This window comes from Vipera berus, assembly GCF_964194415.1.
Source record: "Vipera berus genome assembly, chromosome: 1".
Classification (NCBI taxonomy): domain Eukaryota; kingdom Metazoa; phylum Chordata; class Lepidosauria; order Squamata; family Viperidae; genus Vipera; species Vipera berus.
In genome coordinates this window covers 252,228,583-252,248,522 of record NC_138202.1, presented here as the reverse complement: position 1 = coordinate 252,248,522, position 19,940 = coordinate 252,228,583, and the positions used below count along the sequence as shown (strand labels likewise).

Genomic DNA, 19,940 nt, shown 5'->3' with positions numbered 1-19,940 from the left:
GACTTGTGAACATGCTGTTGAAATACCGTTCCCAAGGCATGGATATAAATTTTTCTCTAGGCATTCAGATCTTGCACTCAGGAACTAGCATCAAACAGTGAAAATAAGGTTTAGATAAGCTGCTTTTATTGCAGACAACAACAGAGATCAGCTATTGCAGGGTCTTGGAATTAAGTTGTATTTATATCCAAGCATGGGTTTAAATCCTACCTTTACTTCTTCCTTATTTGGTCATGGATTTTATTTAAATTCTGAACTTGGTTATAGAATGCGTGAGGTCTATCTAGTCTCAGTGACTTGCCAGCTTCAGCATTCTTACCTAAAGGTAAAGGTAAAGGTTCCCCCGCACATGCGTGCTAGTCGTTTCCAACTCTAGGGGCCGGTGCTCATCTCCGTTTCAAAGCCGAAGAGCCAGCGCTTGTCTGAGGACGTCTCCGTGGTCATGTGGCCGGCATGACTAGACGCCAAAGGCGCACGGAGCGCTGTTACCTTCCCACCGTAGTGGTCCCTATTTTTCTACTTGCATTTTTACGTGCTCTCGAACTGCTAGGTTGGCAGAAGCTGGGATGAGTAACAGGCGCTCACTCTGTTACATGGCACTCGGGATTCGACCTGCCAAAGTGCCGACCTTCTGATCGACAAGCTCAGCGTCCTAACCCACTTACCTACCTTGGTTAAAAAGGGAGTGTGAATAAGAAACATGTATTTCCTCTCCATTTCTTTAGAAATGTGCAATTTTGTGATGCTACTGATCCATTATAAAAAATACCGTACATATCTTATCTACGCGTTATTTATTAGTAGTAATAAATTACTAAAATAAATTATATCCACTGTACACTAGTATCAGAGTCTGCAAGGTACTTTCTTGCAATGATGTTGTAGCTTTTTATTGAAAAGTCTTTCTTGAAATTTTACACAGAACAAGTTATATAAATGGAATTCCTATTACAATTTAGGCAACTTACTATTAGAACATTGCTAGCCTTTTGGTTTCTATGTGTGTGAACTGATATTGATCCTATGAAAAATTGGTTATATTCCTGGCCACTGAAATGAGTAGGATTAAGAATCTTAAACTATAGAATCATGCAATTAAAGTAATAAATGATTCTATCTTTTGATAATAGGCATGTCAGCACATCCCAAGTCAGTATTTCATATGGAGAACATAGTCACTGTTAGGCAGGTGGAGAAAGAAGTCCCTGCATGTAACCATCTTATTGAATGCAGGAATTGCAAAAGTTATATCTTTGGTAATAAAACATAATGACCTATATTTTTGGAGGACATCCATCCTGTATGTCATTTCTTCCTATCACTGTGCAGTTGAGACAGATGGCATTATATCCACACATTTCTGTGATAGGGTTACAAATGGCTACATGTGATCCTTAATATTGGACCATAAGTTATAATTAATTGTTTAATCAATTCTTTGGAAGAAGCTATTGCTTTGCAATCAGATAAAATTATTTACCTTCTCCACCTGCATTAATTGCTTTCCAGAAAAAAAATTTTTTAATTCTGTATAAGAAATTCTAATATTAGAGAACTGTGTTTTTTTTTAACCTATCTCTGTTTGTTTTTTTTAAAGGTAGATGACTATCATGGCTGCAAGATACATGATCCTTATAATTGGCTTGAAGATCCTGACAGTGAACAAACAAAAGTAAGCATGAACAATAACTTTGGACATCTGGAAGTTCTACGTAAACCAAAGCAATGTGTGTTTTCTATATCAAAAGCCATTTCAAAAGGTATTCTAGTCCAATCACCTGCTCAAGCAGGAGACCCTATACCAGGGGTAGGCAACCTTGGCCCTTTTATGACTTAGTGGACTTCTAACTCCCAGAATTCCTGAGTCAGCATGGCTGGCTCAGGAATTCTGGGAGTTGAAGTCCACGAGTCATAAAAGAGCCAAGGTTGCCTACTCTAGTCCTATACCATTTCAGACAAATGGCTGTCCAGTCTCTTCTTAAAAACCTCCAGTGATAAAGCACCCACAACTTCTGGAGGCAAGCTGTTCCACTGGTTAATTTTTCTCACAGTTAGGAAGTTTCTCCTTAATTCTAGGTTGCTTCTCTCCTTGATTAAATCTCCAATTTATTGTATGAAGGACCTCCCCTGTCAGGAATTGAAGGTACACACTACTTGAAGACTGATAAAAGAAATGGGAAGAACAAGCTAAATAATACACTGTTTGAGTTTCTTACAAAACCCAGCCAATATGATCAGTGGAAAGAATGGCAGAAATAGAATCCAAAATATGCGGAAGTCACTAAATTGCCTAGTTGCTGGATGTGGTTCCTTTTCTTTTCCTTTCTAGTATTTGCTGAAATAACAAAAGAAGGAAGATTTCAATATTACACTTGCCTTTTCTTTCCCAGTTGGCTGCTTTTCATTAAAGAAGCACCAAGCAGTGTTTCTTTTCCCATATTCATGTCTAGTTTCACCTTTAAACTAGCATCCAGCACAACTTCATTTGTTACTAGGCCCTTTTAAACTCAGTGAGTCTTCTCAGTAAATATTCATAGGACTCTGCTTGGAAACTCCATTGGATGCAACAAAACTTACTTTGAAATGAATTAGGCTGTCCAAAAGTTAATACATGGTTTTGCTGTCGTCATCTTCTGTATTTTTTCCTCTATAAAGAACACCTGGGTGAGATGATGCACAAAGCTTTATATGTATACATCTCTTCACAAAACCAGTAATTAATTTTTGTATTAAAAGCACTCTACGTTGCAATTAAAGTGAATTAAATTTCTCTTCTTACACAAATATGCTTAACATAGGTCAAGTATGTTGCAGCTGTTAAAGTTCAATAAAAAAAGGTATAATAAAGCTATTTGAACTCATATTTGTATTATGTCCTGTTCCAGGTTAGACATAATGTATGCAGAGAGAAAAGTAGTTTGCAAGAAGCTTTACATAAGATTAAACAAATGCAAGCAGTGGTAGGCAGTTGGTGTGTACAAGTGCACACAGGATACAGAAAAAGCCCCCAATACCTGGAGAGTTTGCATGCAATTCCTTTCAAGTGGCCAGAATCAAATGCAGCAGGTGGAGGTATAATCAGGTTGTAATCCTAAGGTCTAAGTGCCATAGGAAAATTGGCAGATGACCCATGATCAGAACTGCAGAGTTTCAAGATATCAAAGGATTATAGTTTCAAGTGTAGAGCAGGGGTAGGCAACCTTGGCTCTTTTATGAGTCGTGGACTTCAACTCCCAGAATTCCTGAGCCAGCACAGCTCAGGAATTCTGGGAGTTGAAGTCCATGACTCATAAAAGAGCCAAGGTTGCCTACCCCTGGTATAGAGTCAAGAGGTAGGTGAGGCTTGTGGTGGGTCTTACGTACACATAGTCCTCACTTAATGATTGTAATTGGGACTGGAATTTTTTTACTGCTAAGTGATGCATTCAGTATATCTCCAACAGTGAGAAAGGCAGCATATAGATTTAATAAATAAATAAAGTGTGACATCACATGACCACCCTACTCAGCAACAGAAATTCCAGACTTTCAGTTGCTTTTCTTAAGTGAATCATCACAAATTCTTAGTTGAAGATATCACATAGACACCATTTGTGACCTCCTTCTGGTTTCCCATAAAGTTAGTTTGTTGGAACCCTGCAAAGACCACAGTTGGTGATTATGTGACTGTGGGATGCTGCATTGCTATAATTGTAACACGGACGCTCATGCGAACATTGCAACAGATGTAAGTATGAGGAGTACAAGTAGCTATCACTTGTTCAGCACCCTTGTCAGTTCGAAAGGTTGCTGAATGAGTGATTGTTAAGTGAGGACCACCCCTGGAGTCAACCCACTGAAGACTAGGAATGCTCTTGCATCATTGTTCTGCTCATTGCAGCACATGGCACGTTCACACCTGGGTGGATACCCAGCTCCTGTTCTCAATCCTCTGAGTGCAGGTGCAGCTGCTACTGATGGCTGCTAGTCATATCATACTCAGGTGCTTGCATGCTCACAACTTCCTTGGGCTAAACCTGTCTGGCACTGCCAAAGCAGGCTCTTTGGTGTCAGCATTTTCTGAGTCAGGGCTGGCTTCAACCTATTAAGTTACTAATACCACTTAACACTAATTTGCTCACTCTGGGTGTGTTGATCAGCACACCCAGAAAATATAAAAGTAAATATATAAATGTAAAAATACAACCTCTTTCAAATAAAAATATGCTTGGACTCCTTTCATTGAGTCCCTTGGTGTTTAAGAAAGTTGTATGGTGTGGCACTTGAAAAAGGAACAAAATGTAGAATTGTCAGTGAAAAATAATGGGATAGTTTTTGCAATGGTCTATTCATCTTACAGCAAAAAACAGTGCCACCTTATTTTTATGCTGGAAAAAAAGCATGATAGATAATGAGAAAACTGGGTAAGTTGTTCCTGTGTACAAAAAACTAGGTGCCCAATTTAGTTTGGGTATTTAGTTTGGATACTATTAGGCTTTATGACTAGTGGAGAATGTTTGCTTTTTGATAACCTGAAATACAGTCTTCCTCAAATAATGTATGAGTTGCATTCTATTCTAGTTTTGAAGTGAAATTATACACAATCGGCACATAAAATTTCTTTCGCTATTCAAATTGACGTATATGCTTGTCTAATTGGATATATTGTGTTACTTTTTCCTTAGGCATTTGTAGAAGCCCAAAATAAAATAACGGTGCCCTTCCTTGAACAATGTAGTGTCCGAGGGTTATTTAAAGAGCGAATGACTGAACTGTATGACTATCCCAAGTATAGTTGTCACTTCAAGAAAGGGAAAAGGTATGTCAAGACTATAGGTCAGCAACCAATTGATTTGATTCATAGTCAGAATTGTTGCTGTAATGCTGAGGATTGTGGTTGAAGTGACATATGTTCACTGAGTCTCAATACAGTAATACCGTGTTCCCCAAAAATAAGACCTGGTCTTTTTTTTTGCCTCCAAAAGTGGCGCCAAGTCTTATTTTCGGGGGGGGGATGTCTTTTCTACTCACCGACAGCCCCGCTCAGCCGACCCACTTCTTCTGCAGCGTTCCCCAGCCAGCATATCGCAGTCAGAGAGAGGCCTTTCCAGAAGGCCTCTGCAGCTGAGAACTGAGCTATGGATTCAATTCATAGCTCTGTTGTTGGCTGCAGAGGCCTTCAGAAAAGGCCTCTGACTGTGAAATGCAGGCTGGGGGAGGCCACAGAAGAATTGGGCCGGCAAAGAGAGGCAGGCTGCAACGGTAAGTGGTTGCGGGGCGGGTGGGGCAGCCCCACCCCTCCATTCCCGCTCTAGCTTGATTTTTAGCTATGCGCCTTGCCCCAAAACTAGAGGTTGTTTTGGAGGTAGGGCTTATATTAGGCCCACCCCCAAAAATCAAGCCAGAGCTTATTTTCGGGATAGGTCTTACTTTCGGGAAAACACGGTAGTTATATCAATGGTGTGCTTGCTTTTGAAATTATTTACTGGGATAATGTTGGCATCTAGATTTGGCTGTATTTAAAATTAAGAACAGCATCACATGTGTCTTCTAGGTATTTTCACTTTTATAATTCTGGACTTCAGAACCAACGAGTATTATATGTGCAAGATTCTTTGGATACTGATGGCAGAGTGTTTCTTGATCCTAATAAGCTTTCAGATGATGGCACTGTGGCTTTACGAGGTTGGTATAACAGGTTTTCTGGAATGCTTCAATTGGGACATTTGTGAAAGTTCATCTCCTTTGAGTTACGAATAAAATTGTCACAAATCACAACACATACGTCTGTGGACATTCTCAAAAATGTAACTTCTGTGCATCTGAAGAACATCCAGCTTTGAGAACTTTTATCTGTTGCTTATGTATTAATGAAATAGTGTAGGTTTTAACTATGATTGTTAAGAATTCTGAGACTTGTATTACCAACACATCTGGAGAGACACCAACTTCGAAAAATTGAAACAGAACAATGATCTAAAAGAAAATATCACTCATACGATGTGTAAATAACTTGCAGGTTTTGCATTCAGTGAAGATGGTGAATATTTTGCATATGGCTTGAGTTCCAGTGGATCAGACTGGGTGACGATTAAATTTATGAAGGTGGACAGTGCTGAAGAACTTCCAGACATCTTGGAAATGGTAAAATTCAGTTGTATGGCTTGGACGCACGATGGCAAAGGCATGTTCTACAATTCCTACCCCAAAAGCGATGGCAAAAGTGATGGTGAGTGGCAGGCATTAAAATTTTTATTGGATTTGAGCTTCACCTTCAGCATCTGTGTTCTGTATCTCAGGGGTTCCCAAACCCCGGGCCACGGACTGGTACCGGTCCGTGGCTTGGTAGGAACCGGTCCGTGCAGCTAGAGGTGGGTGGCGGGTGAGTGAGCAAAGCTTCATAGGTATTTGCAACCACTCCCCAGTGCTAGCCTTAGCTCCACCTCAGATCATCAGACATTAGATTCTCATAGGAGGATGAATCCTTCTGTAAATTGCACATGTAAGGGATCTAGGTTACACACTCCCCCCCCATACACACAGTCTGTGGAAAAATTGTCTTCCATGAAACCAGTCCCTGGTGCCAAAACCTTTGGGGACCTCTGCTGTATCTAGTTCAAGACAAGTTTCTGAACTTTAGGGGTAACCTGCAGAGCCTGCTGCCTCCCTTCTTCCCTGGTCTGTCTTCTCTTCCAGTGCTTCCTTCCTTCCTTCCTTTCTTTCTTTCTTTCTTTCTTTATTTATTTATTTATTTATTTATTTATTTATTTATTTATTTATTTATTTATTTATTTATTTATTTATTTATTTTCTATACCGCCCTTCTCCCGAAGGACTCAGGGCGGTGTACAGGGCAATAAAAATACAATAAAAATACAATATACAAAAGTTAAAAAATAAGATTAAATAAAACTAGCCCATTACAATAAATAATTCAAAATTACTAATTAAAATACCCCAAACCCATTAGACCAGGCCGGCTTGTTCAAATAGGTAAGTTTTCAGATCACGGCGGAAAGAGCGTAGGTCAGGAGCCATCCGGAGCTCAACCAGTAATTGATTCCAAAGGGCTGGTGCACCCACAGAGAATGCTCTCCCCCTGGGGGCCGCCAGCCAGCACTCTCTGACCGGCGGCACCCTAAGGAGGCCCTCCCTGTGGGAGCGCACAGGATGAAGGGAAGTTGACGCCAGCAGCAGGTGCTCCCGTAAGTAATCCGGACCCATGCCATTTAGGGCTTTATAGGTCACCTATAAATCACCTTAGATTCCTTGGCTCCTGTGGTTTTTCATTCTGACTGAATATTTGCTAACACATTCCTGAAACCACTGAGGTTTTAAGTTACAACCAAAATGATGTTTCACTTCCCTAACAAGTAAATACATAAGTAAAAGAAATATGGCAACTCACCTTTAAGTCAAGCAAATAATGTGAAGATATTATACTTAGGTAGTGATATAATTATACAATGATGTAATTATTCTTGTAGACCACAGAAAAACTTTTGGCAAGTAGGGCTGGTATTTCTGGTAATTATTATGAATTACATACATTTGTTACCTTTCAAGTTAAACAGCTTTTACTCTGTAGGAGTTGCAAATTCTTATCACTGATCCTTTTGAAGGATAATTTGAATGCATGTAATCAAATATGCTGTTTCCCCCAGGGACTGAAACATCAACCAATTTGCACCAGAAACTATACTATCACGTCCTGGGAACTGACCAGTCGAAAGATGTTTTATGTGCCGAATTTCCTCATGAACCAAAATGGATGGGTGGAGTTGAGGTATGACGTAGTCTTTTAACAATTTATTTAGAATATTGGTAGATGATAAAGTAAAATAAACTGTGTTTAGAGACACAGCTATTGGGGGTCTGTTTCATCTTTCTCTTGTATTAGTCAAATATGATATGAATAATTCTTTGTTATAAGAGCTGGATGGGAGGTCATTAGTATATAGACCATTTTGATAGATTCTATATATTTTTCCTGCAACTGCCAAGCACCAGGATCTGGATAGTTCTTAAGAGCAATGCACTATCTATAGTCAACCCTCACAAAATTGTACATATTAACATTTTATTCTTGCTACATCCTAATGATGCAAGAATTCCTGGTGGCCTTAACCGACTCCTCAAATGTTTAGTGCAATACTATAGGTAAAATGAACTGTTAGTTTCAGAAGACTAATGTGAAGGCTTGGCCAAAAAAACTCTTTAAGAAGCTGACTTTATGACTTGGTTAAGAGGTCTGCATCAATTCCTTCAAAAATCACATTCAGTATTGAGAACAATCACAAACTTTATTTTATCAAGTTAGCATAATTCTTTTAGTATAATTATAGAATCTAGAGGTCCATTTTTTAAAAAAGTGAAATTGTGTTTTCTAATGAAGCTGTACAAAAGCATCTTATTGCAGCAACTGGATTGTAATGACTTTCCAGGAGAAGACAACCTCATAAATCCTTGATATTGTTGGACCGCAAGTTCCACCATGTCTTATTTTGCTAAATATATTAAATGTGATGTAATAACAGGAGCTTGCCCAGCAAGGTATATATTTATGTGAATGAATTAATAACTTTTGATTATGTATATCTGCAGCAGGTGGTTCCTATGCTTGCAGCCTTAACTGTTAATTAAAGGCACTTGCTTTGCCTTCTGTCAGATCTGATTATTTGTTCTATTCCTGACAAATTTTGACTACCAATATTGGAAAAATGATTGCTAATTCCACATAAGATGTGTGATGTTAAGCACACTCTTAAGACGTTTGAAAACCTTTGCATATTGTGTATAAGATGAGAATAAACGTTGAAATGGATGCCCATATTAATTGAAATAAATAAATTTGCCCCAAGAGCTCCTATTTTATTGGTTACGTTGAATAACACACTAGATGTAAAAGGGAAAACAAACAGAACTATGGATAAATATTATGAATTTAATAAGCATCAGGCTAGAAACCTGGAAACCATACATTTTAGTCCCATCTTGATCTAGTCATTTTGTCTTAGCCCTAGTGAGGGGGCAGTGGCAAACCACTTCTGGAAAACCCTGCCAAGAAAAATGTAGGGACTTGCCCAAGCAGTCTTGGAATCAGGCTCATTTGAAAAGAAGAGGGGGGGAAAATAACATTGCATTTCAGTAATCTCTCCTTCTTTCCAGTCTGTGCCTTTTAGATTCGCATGAAACGTAATGTTTTTTTATGTAAAATGAAAGCTTTAAAGCCATAGTTAGTTGTGAACATCATTGAATGACCCTGTGACTGTCACTGCTTTATGTATCAGCCAGGCCATATTTTGGCTTAACATGCTCCATGATGCTAACCATCATTCCTTAGCTTAGTTAGCCTAACTTCCAGGATTCTTATAGGATAGAAAGAGATTATGTTTAGGAAGAGCCACATTCATTGTCTTGATTTCCTTATAGGAAAGAATAAAATACCCAACACTTACCTTTTGTAATGCCTTTCTGTTTTAAAAAGTTTACAAAAAAGGGCAAAGATTCCTGAACAGCTATTGGCTTAGCAGCTGGGAGCACCAGAACAATCATGTTTAGCTTCAGAAGTTAAGCAGTCAGAAGTTGAATGGAGGACTACAGTATTGGAATTCCAAACGATCTGACTAGATTGGAAAATAGAAAAGAACATCCTGGAACAAGACTTTGTCAAACTATTTATGCTGCAGTCAACAAAACTATGATTAGGTGTTCATGAAGATCAGCCCAGCTGATCTTGACTTACATTTTTAACCGACCTTTTCCTCATCTATAGCAGTTCTAGCTAGAAGCAAGTGTATTTGATTGGAAATAGGAATGAGTTTGAGATACTTCCCAGAAGGTAGCGCTAGAAAATGATATGAATCAAGTGAAGGTGATTTTAAATGGACTTGTCTTATATATGCTATTGTTATAGAGAAAATCAACTTATTGGGCAAATATAATATATAAAATTGGAATAATTAGATTAGTCTATAAATATTTCTTCCTCTACCCTGGTCCCTTTTCAAGTAACTCAAGAAAAGCATCCAACTTTCAATGAGTGTGTTTTTCTTAGAAGTTTTTATTGTAAAACCCTTATTTCTTTATCTAGAAGCACTTATTGTAAAGCGCAAAGGAATAGCTTGGGTGGATCTTTCTTTTAAATACAGTAGCCCAAGACTGAGCTAATGTAATGAAATTATAAAACACTTACAAACAGTGGTGGTTGAAATCTCGAGGATGGCATTGTACAGTAACGATACGTTAGATTTTCATGAATGTTTTGAATTCTGAAGAGTAAAAACAGACAGACTGGTTATCTCCTCAGGCAGTCTTCCAGAAGAGGAAATAGAACAGTTGTGCTGGAACGTAAAACCTCACACATGCGTTCTTGGACCAGTTGAATTGTAACACTGTCAAGATAACAGGATGAATGAGAAATCACCCTAAAGAAGGCATGGAAACTAGACAGGATAGCAGCAGATAAAGGAGGTAGTCAGGATCAGTGGACCAAAATCCTTGGAAGGAAACCAAGTATTGGGAAAATTAAGACTTGAGGAAAACAAGATATGAAATATGTATTTTTAATATTTATAGGCTAACTCCATTTCACTCTCTGGGTAGAGAATAATTAAAACCAACATAATATTACATTTTTTAAAAAAACTAAATAACAGATCAAAATCCTCATTCTGGTCTTACGTTCCACTAAAGAACAATGGTCTTAAGCCCCTTTCAAAATGCCAGAAGACCAGGTGCCAAGTATATTTCTACGGGGAAGATGTTTCACAGAACAATGGCTGTGACAAAAAAAGTCCTGACTTCTGATCTACACTTAGGGCTGGAATTTTTAGCAAGCCCTCTTTAGATGATTGGATAAACCCAATCATATTTAGTAGGACTCTGCACACAGGGCTGTTTGTTTGGCACCTTAATTGTGGTATAGGCTTAAACAAAGAAAATGGGACAGTACTAAGCTTCCTTTGGTTGATCTCAAAACAATGGTAAGCAGGATTAGCTGTAGTTAGTATTTTGATGGAAAATCAATAGAAAAATCCCAGTGTCCTATTTTCCCTCAGTGTTTTTAATTTTAAAAAAATCTTATTTTCTAGAATAGGCCTAGTTTGGAAATTTGAATCTGTCTTGGAAGAAGGGGAAGAGCATTTTAATGAAAAGAACCCTGCAAATCAATAGAATAATTTTGTCTAACCTGGTGCCTCTTATGTACAGAACACTCAGCTCAGTGGTGGGATTCAACCAGTTCGCACCACTTCGGCAGAACCGGTAGCTAATTTTTTGTTGCCCAGGCCCAGAATGGACTTCCGGAAGCAGCATCCGCACAGAGAACCGGTGGTTCACATATCTGAATCCCACCACTGACTCAGCTGCTATCCTCTCTACCTGCATTTCAGAATATATAGAGAGCTGTACTTAGAAGGCATTGATATTGTGATGAGTTCATAGATCTCTGATCCCTAAATCTTGATTTGTCTCCCTCTTGATTCAGGATGATGGAATATCTTGAGGTTCGTTTTTGAGCCTATACCTTATCATCACAGATTTTGCAAAAGGACCCTATTTGCTAATTCCCTGTTTCTTTGCTTCCTCTTGGCATTCAGTGGTGCTTAAAAGTTTGTAAGCCCTTTTTTAATTTTAAATAATTCCGTATAAAAATGATGTAAAGCACAATCTCTTCTCTAAGAGAAGTTTATCTAAAACTAGATAAACTGACCAGAGTCACTCTGTGAGGGAGATGAGCCACTACTAAATATGATATGTTAAATAAATAAATAGAACCAAATGAGTTACAAATATTACATAATAAATAAATAAAACCCATTAAACAAATGAGTCATAAATGTTACATATATTCATTTATTTGCTGGGGGAAATGGTTTAAAACAAAGGGGCTCACAAACTTTTAAGCAACACTTAGACGTGTGTTGATGACAATAGAAAGGAACTTCATTAAAAATGTATCTGGGTTACGAATTTTATAACTTTGGCAGAATATATGTAGCAAGTTAGAAATAGGGAACCTTTTATTTTCCATTTAAAATTTGGCTCTGAAGACTGAAGGATGTTAAATAATGCCCTGGTATTACTGGTGGGGAAAGACTGAATATTTCAGCCTACTTTTGTTTTAACTCTTTTAAAAAAAAATAATAAAAAACAAACCCTGTGCAGTTGGAAATTAATACAGGTAGTCCTCGACTACCTGAGCCCCAAATTTCTATTGCTAAGCAGGATAGTTGTTGAATGAGTTTTGCCCCATTTTACAGTCTGTCTTGCCACAATCCTTAAGTAAAATTAGAAACATGGTTGTAATGTGAATCTGGCTTCCTCATTGACCTTGCTTGTCAGAAGGTCACAAGTGATGATCACATGACCCCGGGATTCTGCAATCGTCATAAATATGACCCCAGTTGCCAAGCGTCCAAATGGCCCATGTGACCAAGGGCATGCTGCAATGGTCATATATGTAAAAAATGGTTGTAAGCCACTTTTTTCAGTGCCATTGTAACTTCGAACAGTCACTAAATGAAAGGTGGTAAGTCAAGGACTACCTGTAATGTGCAGGAAACTTTTGGCAATGCATTCTTGGGAGGACTGCAAAAATGCATCCCATAAATGAAAGTTTTCCAAACCCCATAGGGGGAAGGGGGGAAATGCAAGAATGTGGGACAAATGCCGTTGCTTCTCACTTATTCAAATAAGTGAAGTGGAGGAGGGTATCTGCTAAAGCAGGGGTCCCCAACCCCCGATCCATGGACCAGTACCGGGCCGTGGCATGCCAGCAACCGGGCCGCACAAACGAGCAAAGCCCCATCCACAGGATGCAGGCAACACACAAAACCACACCTCCTCTGGTCCACAGAAAAGCCTCTCTCCACGTAACTGGTCCCTGGTGCCCAAAAGGTTGGGGACCTCTGTGCTAAAGCATGTGTGCATGTGGGCCAATAATGCTCATTCTTTCTTTATCTCACATGAAAAATATCTCCAGATGGGTTTTTCCACATAGAATCAACAATGTTTTCTCTTGATGCTCTTAAATTCCTTAGTACTCTCAAATGAATTGATGAAAAGTTGTCGTGGCGATAAAAAAACTTAATTGTCACTTGACCTATATTATACATTGTAGAATTATATTAAGAGGTGATTTGGGGAATCACATTAAGCAAACTGTTATCAACTCTTCCCCAGTCTAGCAGGGAACAATGAGGAATATGCTACAGGGACCCTTGAACAAAAGTGAAATGTTTCAAAGACCAATTTTGCTTTGATAAACTGAAGGCACTGTGAGCTTAGAATAAATATTCAGTATGAACAGAAAGTGAAGAAGAACTAAAGAGCCTCTTGTTGCAGGTGAAGAAGGAGAGTGCAAAACTTGGGTTGAAACTTAACATTAAGAAAACCAAGATCATGGCATCTGGCCCTCTCAATTCCTGGCAAATAGATGGGGAAGAAATGGAGGTAGTGACAGATTTTATTTTCCTGGGCTCCAAGATCACTGCAGATGGGGACTGTAGCCAAGAAATTAAAAGACGCTTGCTCCTCGGGAGGAAAGCGATGGCAAATCTAGACAGCACACTAAAAAGCAGAGACATCACCCTGTCAACAAAAGTGCGTATAGTCAAGGCTATGGTCTTCCCAGTTGCAATGTATGGCAGTGAAAGTTGGACCATAAGAAAGGCTGAGCGCCAAAGAATTGAGGCCTTTGAACTATGGTGCTGGAGAAGACTCCTGCGAGTCCCTTGGACTGCAAGGCGATCAAACCGGTCAGTCCTAGAGGAGATCAATCCTGACTGCTCTTTAGAAGGCCAGATCCTGAAGCTAAAACTCAAATACTTTGGCCACCTAATGAGAAGGAAGGACTCACTGGAGAAGAGCCTAATGCTGGGAAAGATTGGGCAATAGAAGAAGGGGACGACAGAGAATGAGGTGGCTGGATGGAGTCACTGAAGCAGTAGGCGTGAGCTTAAATGGACTCCAGAAGATGGTAGAGGACAGGAAGGCCTGGAGGAACGTTGTCCATAGGGTCGCGATGGGTCGGACACGACTTCGCAGCTAACAACAACAATGAACTTTACATTGTGGATATTAGATGCTTTCGGTGCTTTTAAAAATACTTGCGGAAGGATCCAAGTTCAGATTAGAAATTCTGGAGAGCCCAAGGCCACACAGGGACAGGAATGACATACTGCATATTATTAATAATAATAATAAAGTTGGAAGGGACCTTGGAGGTCATCTAGTCCAACCCACTACTCAGGCAGGAAACCCTATACCATATCAGACAAATGGCTGTCCAGTCTCTTCTTAAAAACTTCTAGTGTTGGAGCATTCACAGCTTCTGGAGGCAGGTTGTTCCACTGGTTAATTGTTCTAACTGTCAGGAAGTTTCTTCTTAGTTCTAGGTTGCTTCTCTCCTTGACTAGTTTCCATCCGTTGCTTCTTGTCTTGCTTTCAGGTCCTTTGGAGAATAGCTTGACTCCCAATCATATTAAGGTAAAGGTAAAGGTTCCCCCGCACATGTGTGCTAGTCGTTTCCGACTCTAGGGGCCGGTGCTCATCTCCGTTTCAAAGCCGAAGAGCCAGCGCTTGTCCGAGGACGTCTCCGTGGTCATGTGGCCGGCATGACTAGACGCCAAAGGCGCACGGAACGCTGTTACCTTCCCACCGTAGTGGTCCCTATTTTTCTACTTGCATTTTTACGTGCTTTCGAACTGCTAGGTTGGCAGAAGCTGGGACGAGTAACAGGCGCTCACTCTGTTACGCGGCACTCGGGATTCGACCCGCCAAACTGCCGACCTTCTGATCGACAAGCTCAGCGTCCTAACCCACTGAGCCACCGCGTCCCTCTAATCATATTACACATGTTTAATTTGTTGAAGAGATAGCAACTGAGTTCACACAGCACACCAACACAAATTCAGATAAACCACATTTTGGCTTAATGTCATGTGAACTCAGCCAGTCGATTTTGCTAGATTAGCTGAAATAATGGTCTTAGTGTATTTCTTCTAGCTCTCACTAGAGTCTATTTGCTACTTCGAGTCATATTTTATTCAGAGAGATAGAGTCTTATGTGGCATTGACTTCTGCAAATTAAATTGGATGTTGCCAGTTCTAATATCCATTCCCACTGCAAGTGACATTTGTTGTCAAGTATTTGTCCCAGGGCTCCAGTAAATATTGCAACCTTCTGACACAGAACGTTATCAAAGACAGGTATCGTGTTTTGACTTGTTCTTATGTCTGAAACTAGCTAGTGCTTCCAAGACCTTTTTGTTTATTATTATTATTTGCTGCTGGTATTTTTTTCTATTATTGACATTGCTTTAATTTTGGTGATGCTTAGGTATCTGATGACGGGCAATATGCTTTGCTTTCTATACGGGAGGGATGTGATCCAGTGAACCGATTGTGGTACTGTAAACTACTGAAGGAATCAAGTAATATAACAGGTAAGATCACTCCTTTTTACATTCGTCAAACCTTTGCTTAGTTGCTTGATTGCTTGAATCAGTACAAATGTAACTGACCTATAGCAACCAATTATTACATTGCAAATCAGCATTCAAGACATATTAATAACTAGAAAAACATCTTAATAACATAATTATATCTTCGTCCTTTATGTAGTAGGAATTAGAAGTAATAGACAAAGTCCATTTGCTGTTTCACTCATCCATAATGCCAATGTTATGTACTGTATGCAAAAGATCCCTTTCGCATTGAATGGACAATCAGATCTAACCTCTTCCTCCCTTCAGTCTATTAATTTGGGTTTCCTGTACAGGTAGGCCTGAACTTAGCACCGCAACTGAGCCCAAAATTTATGTTGCTAAGTGAGAAATTTGTTAAGTGAGTTTTGCCCCATTTTACAACTTTTCTTGCCACATTTGTTAAGTGAATCACTGCAGTTCTTAAATTAGCAACATGGTTGTTAAGTAAATCTGGCTTCCCCATTGACTTTGCTCATCAGAAAGTTGCAAATGGGGATCATGTGACCCCCTCCTGGGCACTGCAACTGTCATAAATGTGAGTCAGTTGTCAAGTATCCAGATGCAAATCACATGTCCATGGGGATGCTGCAACGGTCATAAGTGTGAAAATGGGCCACAAGTCACTTTTTTCACTGCCGTTGTAATTTTGAGCAGTCACTAAATGCATTGTTGTAAATTGAGGACTATGGTCAAAATTTAAGAAACAGTTTATCTCTCATTTCTTTTCCTTTTTTTAACCAGTAATAAGCTATGTTCTTGAAAATGGGATAGCAGTGGAAAATTTCTTTTGTTATACATGTCCCACCAAATCAAGACTGATGTGATGCCCGGCATTGTGAAAGAAAAAAAAATGTTCTTAGTTGACTACAACTGTGTAGGAAAATCCACACATCTACAATCATAATGCTTTCAAATGAGTTATGATTCCAAAATTGAATTTTAATCTGGATTTAAAAGATAAAAATACTATATTTACTTTCTCGTCATAGAAATTACCTGTTGTCTATTCATGGTGGTAGCATATAGAAAAAGCCTTTTCCCCTGATGACCTTCAAATATCTGTTGGAATGCAGCTTCCTTTTTCAGGCAGCATGTTGGCTGGAGATAATGGAAGAATTGCTTCGTAATTATTATTGCACTGTACTCTGCCATTTCATCTTGAGAACTTAGTTACATTCTTTGTCGAACTGATAAAACCACATGGCGACAAGTGCAGACTAATATTGAAAAGATAGACACAGTCCGTTGGTGTATGATGTTGGTGTATAATGTATGATATATGACCATCGAGCCTTAATTACATACTAGCAGTTTGGGAAGATTAATTTGCTTTCATTCCGAGTATAGTACCAACCTTAACAAATAAACTTCACAAGGGAAACAAGTGGGAAGAGGATGTAGCATAATATTCTTGTCACTTCTCAAGCTGTCTGTTTTTGAAATAGGGCTTTAAAACTCAGGCTAAACATAAGGTTCATTTCTACGTGTCATGCATTTGATTGCTTGCTAGGAAAACAGGCTCTCAAGTTTTAATTTATTTGTCCTCTTTACAGTCTTTTCCGTCTGGTGTGAAGCTGTATTCTCAAGATTCTGAAAATCTTAGTCTTGCCTGTTGTGCATGCAAACTTTGTAGGGTATCTCTTTTTTTCTTCTGGTTTTTTTTTCAAATTAAAAGAGTATAATCTTAATAGGAAGTCATGTGGCTTGGTGGACTGTGGCGAAGGAGTAGAACAGCTTAGTCATCTTTTTGTAATATTTGAATAAAAAAAATCATAGAATAAGCTATATTATAATGTTAGTCCTTAAATTGTGGAGGTTTATAGTATCATTAAAAGGGACGCGGTGGCTCAGTGGGTTAGGACGCTGAGCTTGTCGATCAGAAGGTCGGCAGTTTGGTGGGTCGAATCCCGAGTGCCGCGTAACAGAGTGAGCGCCTGTTACTCGTCCCAGCTTCTGCCAACCTAGCAGTTCGAAAGCACGTAAAAATGCAAGTAGAAAAATAGGGACCACTACAGTGGGAAGGTAACAGCGTTCCGTGCGCCTTTGGCGTCTAGTCATGCCGGCCACATGACCACGGAGATGTCCTCGGACAAGCGCTGGCTCTTCGGCTTTGAAACGGAGATGAGCACCGGCCCCTAGAGTCGGAAACGACTAGCACGCATGTGCAGGGGAACCTTTACCTTTATAGTATCATTAGATACTAAAATGCAACAAAGGATAATATCAAAATATTTGGTGCATTAATGAAGTAAAATAGCTATAATGGTTTATTCATCAGGTTCCAACGAATATTTAGTGCTGCTGTGCAGAATCTAGTTACGTGCACTAAGACTATGATCTGTTCGTCTCTAAGCAGCCACTGAAGATAAAAATGCTGTCGGAACGCCCAGGATAGCTATTAATTGTCAGAAGAGCTCTTAAAGCAAAATTAATAACTTACAGTATATAATTTATGACTTATATTTATATAACTTAATAACTTATATTTTACAAAGTAATTGCACGTTACTAATCTTAGTCTTCCATGGCAATAAATGTCTTTCAAAACCTATCATTTGGACTAAAGAAGATTTTCTTAGGACATTATTTCAAAAAAAATTATATCAGTTGAAGTAAAAAGCCTGACAGGTGATACAGGGAGTGTTTGGGGGCATATTGGTGCCCATATTGCTGCCTGTAAAGTATATCAAACAGCATCTGCTCAAGTTTTTAAAAAGTGGATATCAAGGAGAAGGGGTTGGCTGTATCAGCAGGAGCGTGGAATAATATAGTTGCGCAAATAAAAGAGAAGAGAACTGGAAGGGACCTTGGAGGTCTTCTAGTCCAGTCCCCTGCTGAAGCAGGAGAACCTATACCATCTCAGACAGGTGATTGTCTAGTCTCTTCTTAAAAATTTCCAGTGATGGAGCACCCACAATTTCTGGGGGTAAGCTGTTCCACTCATTGATTGTCCTAACTGTCAGGAAGTTTCTCCTTAATTTCAGGTTGCTTCCTCCTTGATCAGTTTCCAACCATTGTTTCTCGTCCTTCCCTCTGGTGCTCTGGTGAACAACCTGGCCCCCTCTGCCTTGTGGCAGCCCCTCAGATACTGAAACACTGCTATCATGTCTCCCCTGTTTCTTTTTTTTCTTTTAGACTAGCCAAACCCAAGTCCCGCAGCCATTCTTCCTATCTTTTAGCCTCCCGGCCTTTGATCATCTTAGTTGCTTTTCTCTGAATTTTTTCCAAACTCTCAACCTCTTTTTTTGTGACATGGTGACCAAAATTGGCTGCAGTATTCCAGGTGTGGTCTTACTAGGGCTTTACAAAGTGGTACTAGTACTTTGTGTGATCTTGATTCTATGCCAGGATTGTATTAGCTGTTTTGTCTGCTGCTGCACACTGCTGGCTCATAGTCAAGTGATCATCCACTAGGACTTCAAGGTCCTCTCACAGTTACTGTTTTAGGCATTCTGTAAATGCCCCTTTTCTACTTCCTCTGAACAAATCTGATTGCTGTATCATAACTGTTTTTTATGATATATTTTTAATAATACTTGCCTTCCTAGATTGGCAATTTCTACACCTTTGTGTTCATGTTGTATGTTGGGTAATACAATACAAGCTGTTTCCCCTCTTGTTATCCTTCCAGTGAATGCTCATTCCATTTAATTGCTGACAGTGTCTTGGATTTCTGTTCAGTCTCTACTGACACACTGATAGTGTCTTGGGTTTCTTTATCATTACATTGAAACAGAAGTATTTTGGCAAATTTCAATGATACCTGGGAAACAATTTCTGCTGTCTAATAATGCTTAATTCTGTGAAAGATTGTCCTTCTCTTTCTCCAAGATTCCCTATTGTGTTCCTTTTTGCTTAGCAGAAGCAAAAATATGTAAGGCCTATATATTCTAGTACACAAGTTCCAGCATTTTTGACCACCTACTTAACTCAAATAGAGAAGCAACCTAGAACTAAGGAGAAATTTCTTGTCACTGAGAACAATTAACCAGAACAGTTTGCCACCAGAAATTGTGGGAGTTTTAAAGAAGAGACTGGTCAGCTAATCATCTGAAATGCTATAGGGTCTCTTGGCCTGGGTGGCAGGTTGGATTGAAGGACCTCTGGATTCCTTCCAACTCTATTGTTCTGTTCTGTTATTGTTTTATTCTTTCTGTGATCATCTGTATCCATTCCATCAAGCCTAATGAAAGTCCAAAATGGTATAGGATCTCCTGCCATGGCTAGCACGCATGTGCGGGGGAACCTTTACCTTTACCTTTAACTTGCGGAAGTTTCACCACTAGGCCGTCAAGTTGCTCAATATATATTCAATATATAGGTTGAATAAATAAGGGAAGCCTTTACAGCTTTATCTTACTGCTTTGCCAGCCTGGAACCAGGCTCTTTCGCCATTTTCTGCCCATACTTTAGCTTCCTGGCTTGCATATAGGCTTCTCATGAGCACAGTTAGATGTTCTGGGTTTTCCC

General features: G+C 39.3%; 1 protein-coding gene across 1 annotated transcript in view; it reads left to right on the top strand.

Moving 5' to 3' along the window:
- Positions 1–19,940, top strand: part of PREP (prolyl endopeptidase) — a 69,362-nt gene that overhangs the window by 9,707 nt on the left and 39,715 nt on the right. Inside the window, exons 2-7 of the mRNA XM_081318249.1 lie at positions 1,598–1,672; positions 4,665–4,798; positions 5,534–5,664; positions 5,999–6,208; positions 7,644–7,765; positions 15,323–15,428. Coding sequence (XP_081174375.1) covers positions 1,598–1,672; positions 4,665–4,798; positions 5,534–5,664; positions 5,999–6,208; positions 7,644–7,765; positions 15,323–15,428 — 778 coding nt within the window. The remainder of the gene's footprint in view (positions 1–1,597; positions 1,673–4,664; positions 4,799–5,533; positions 5,665–5,998; positions 6,209–7,643; positions 7,766–15,322; positions 15,429–19,940) is intronic.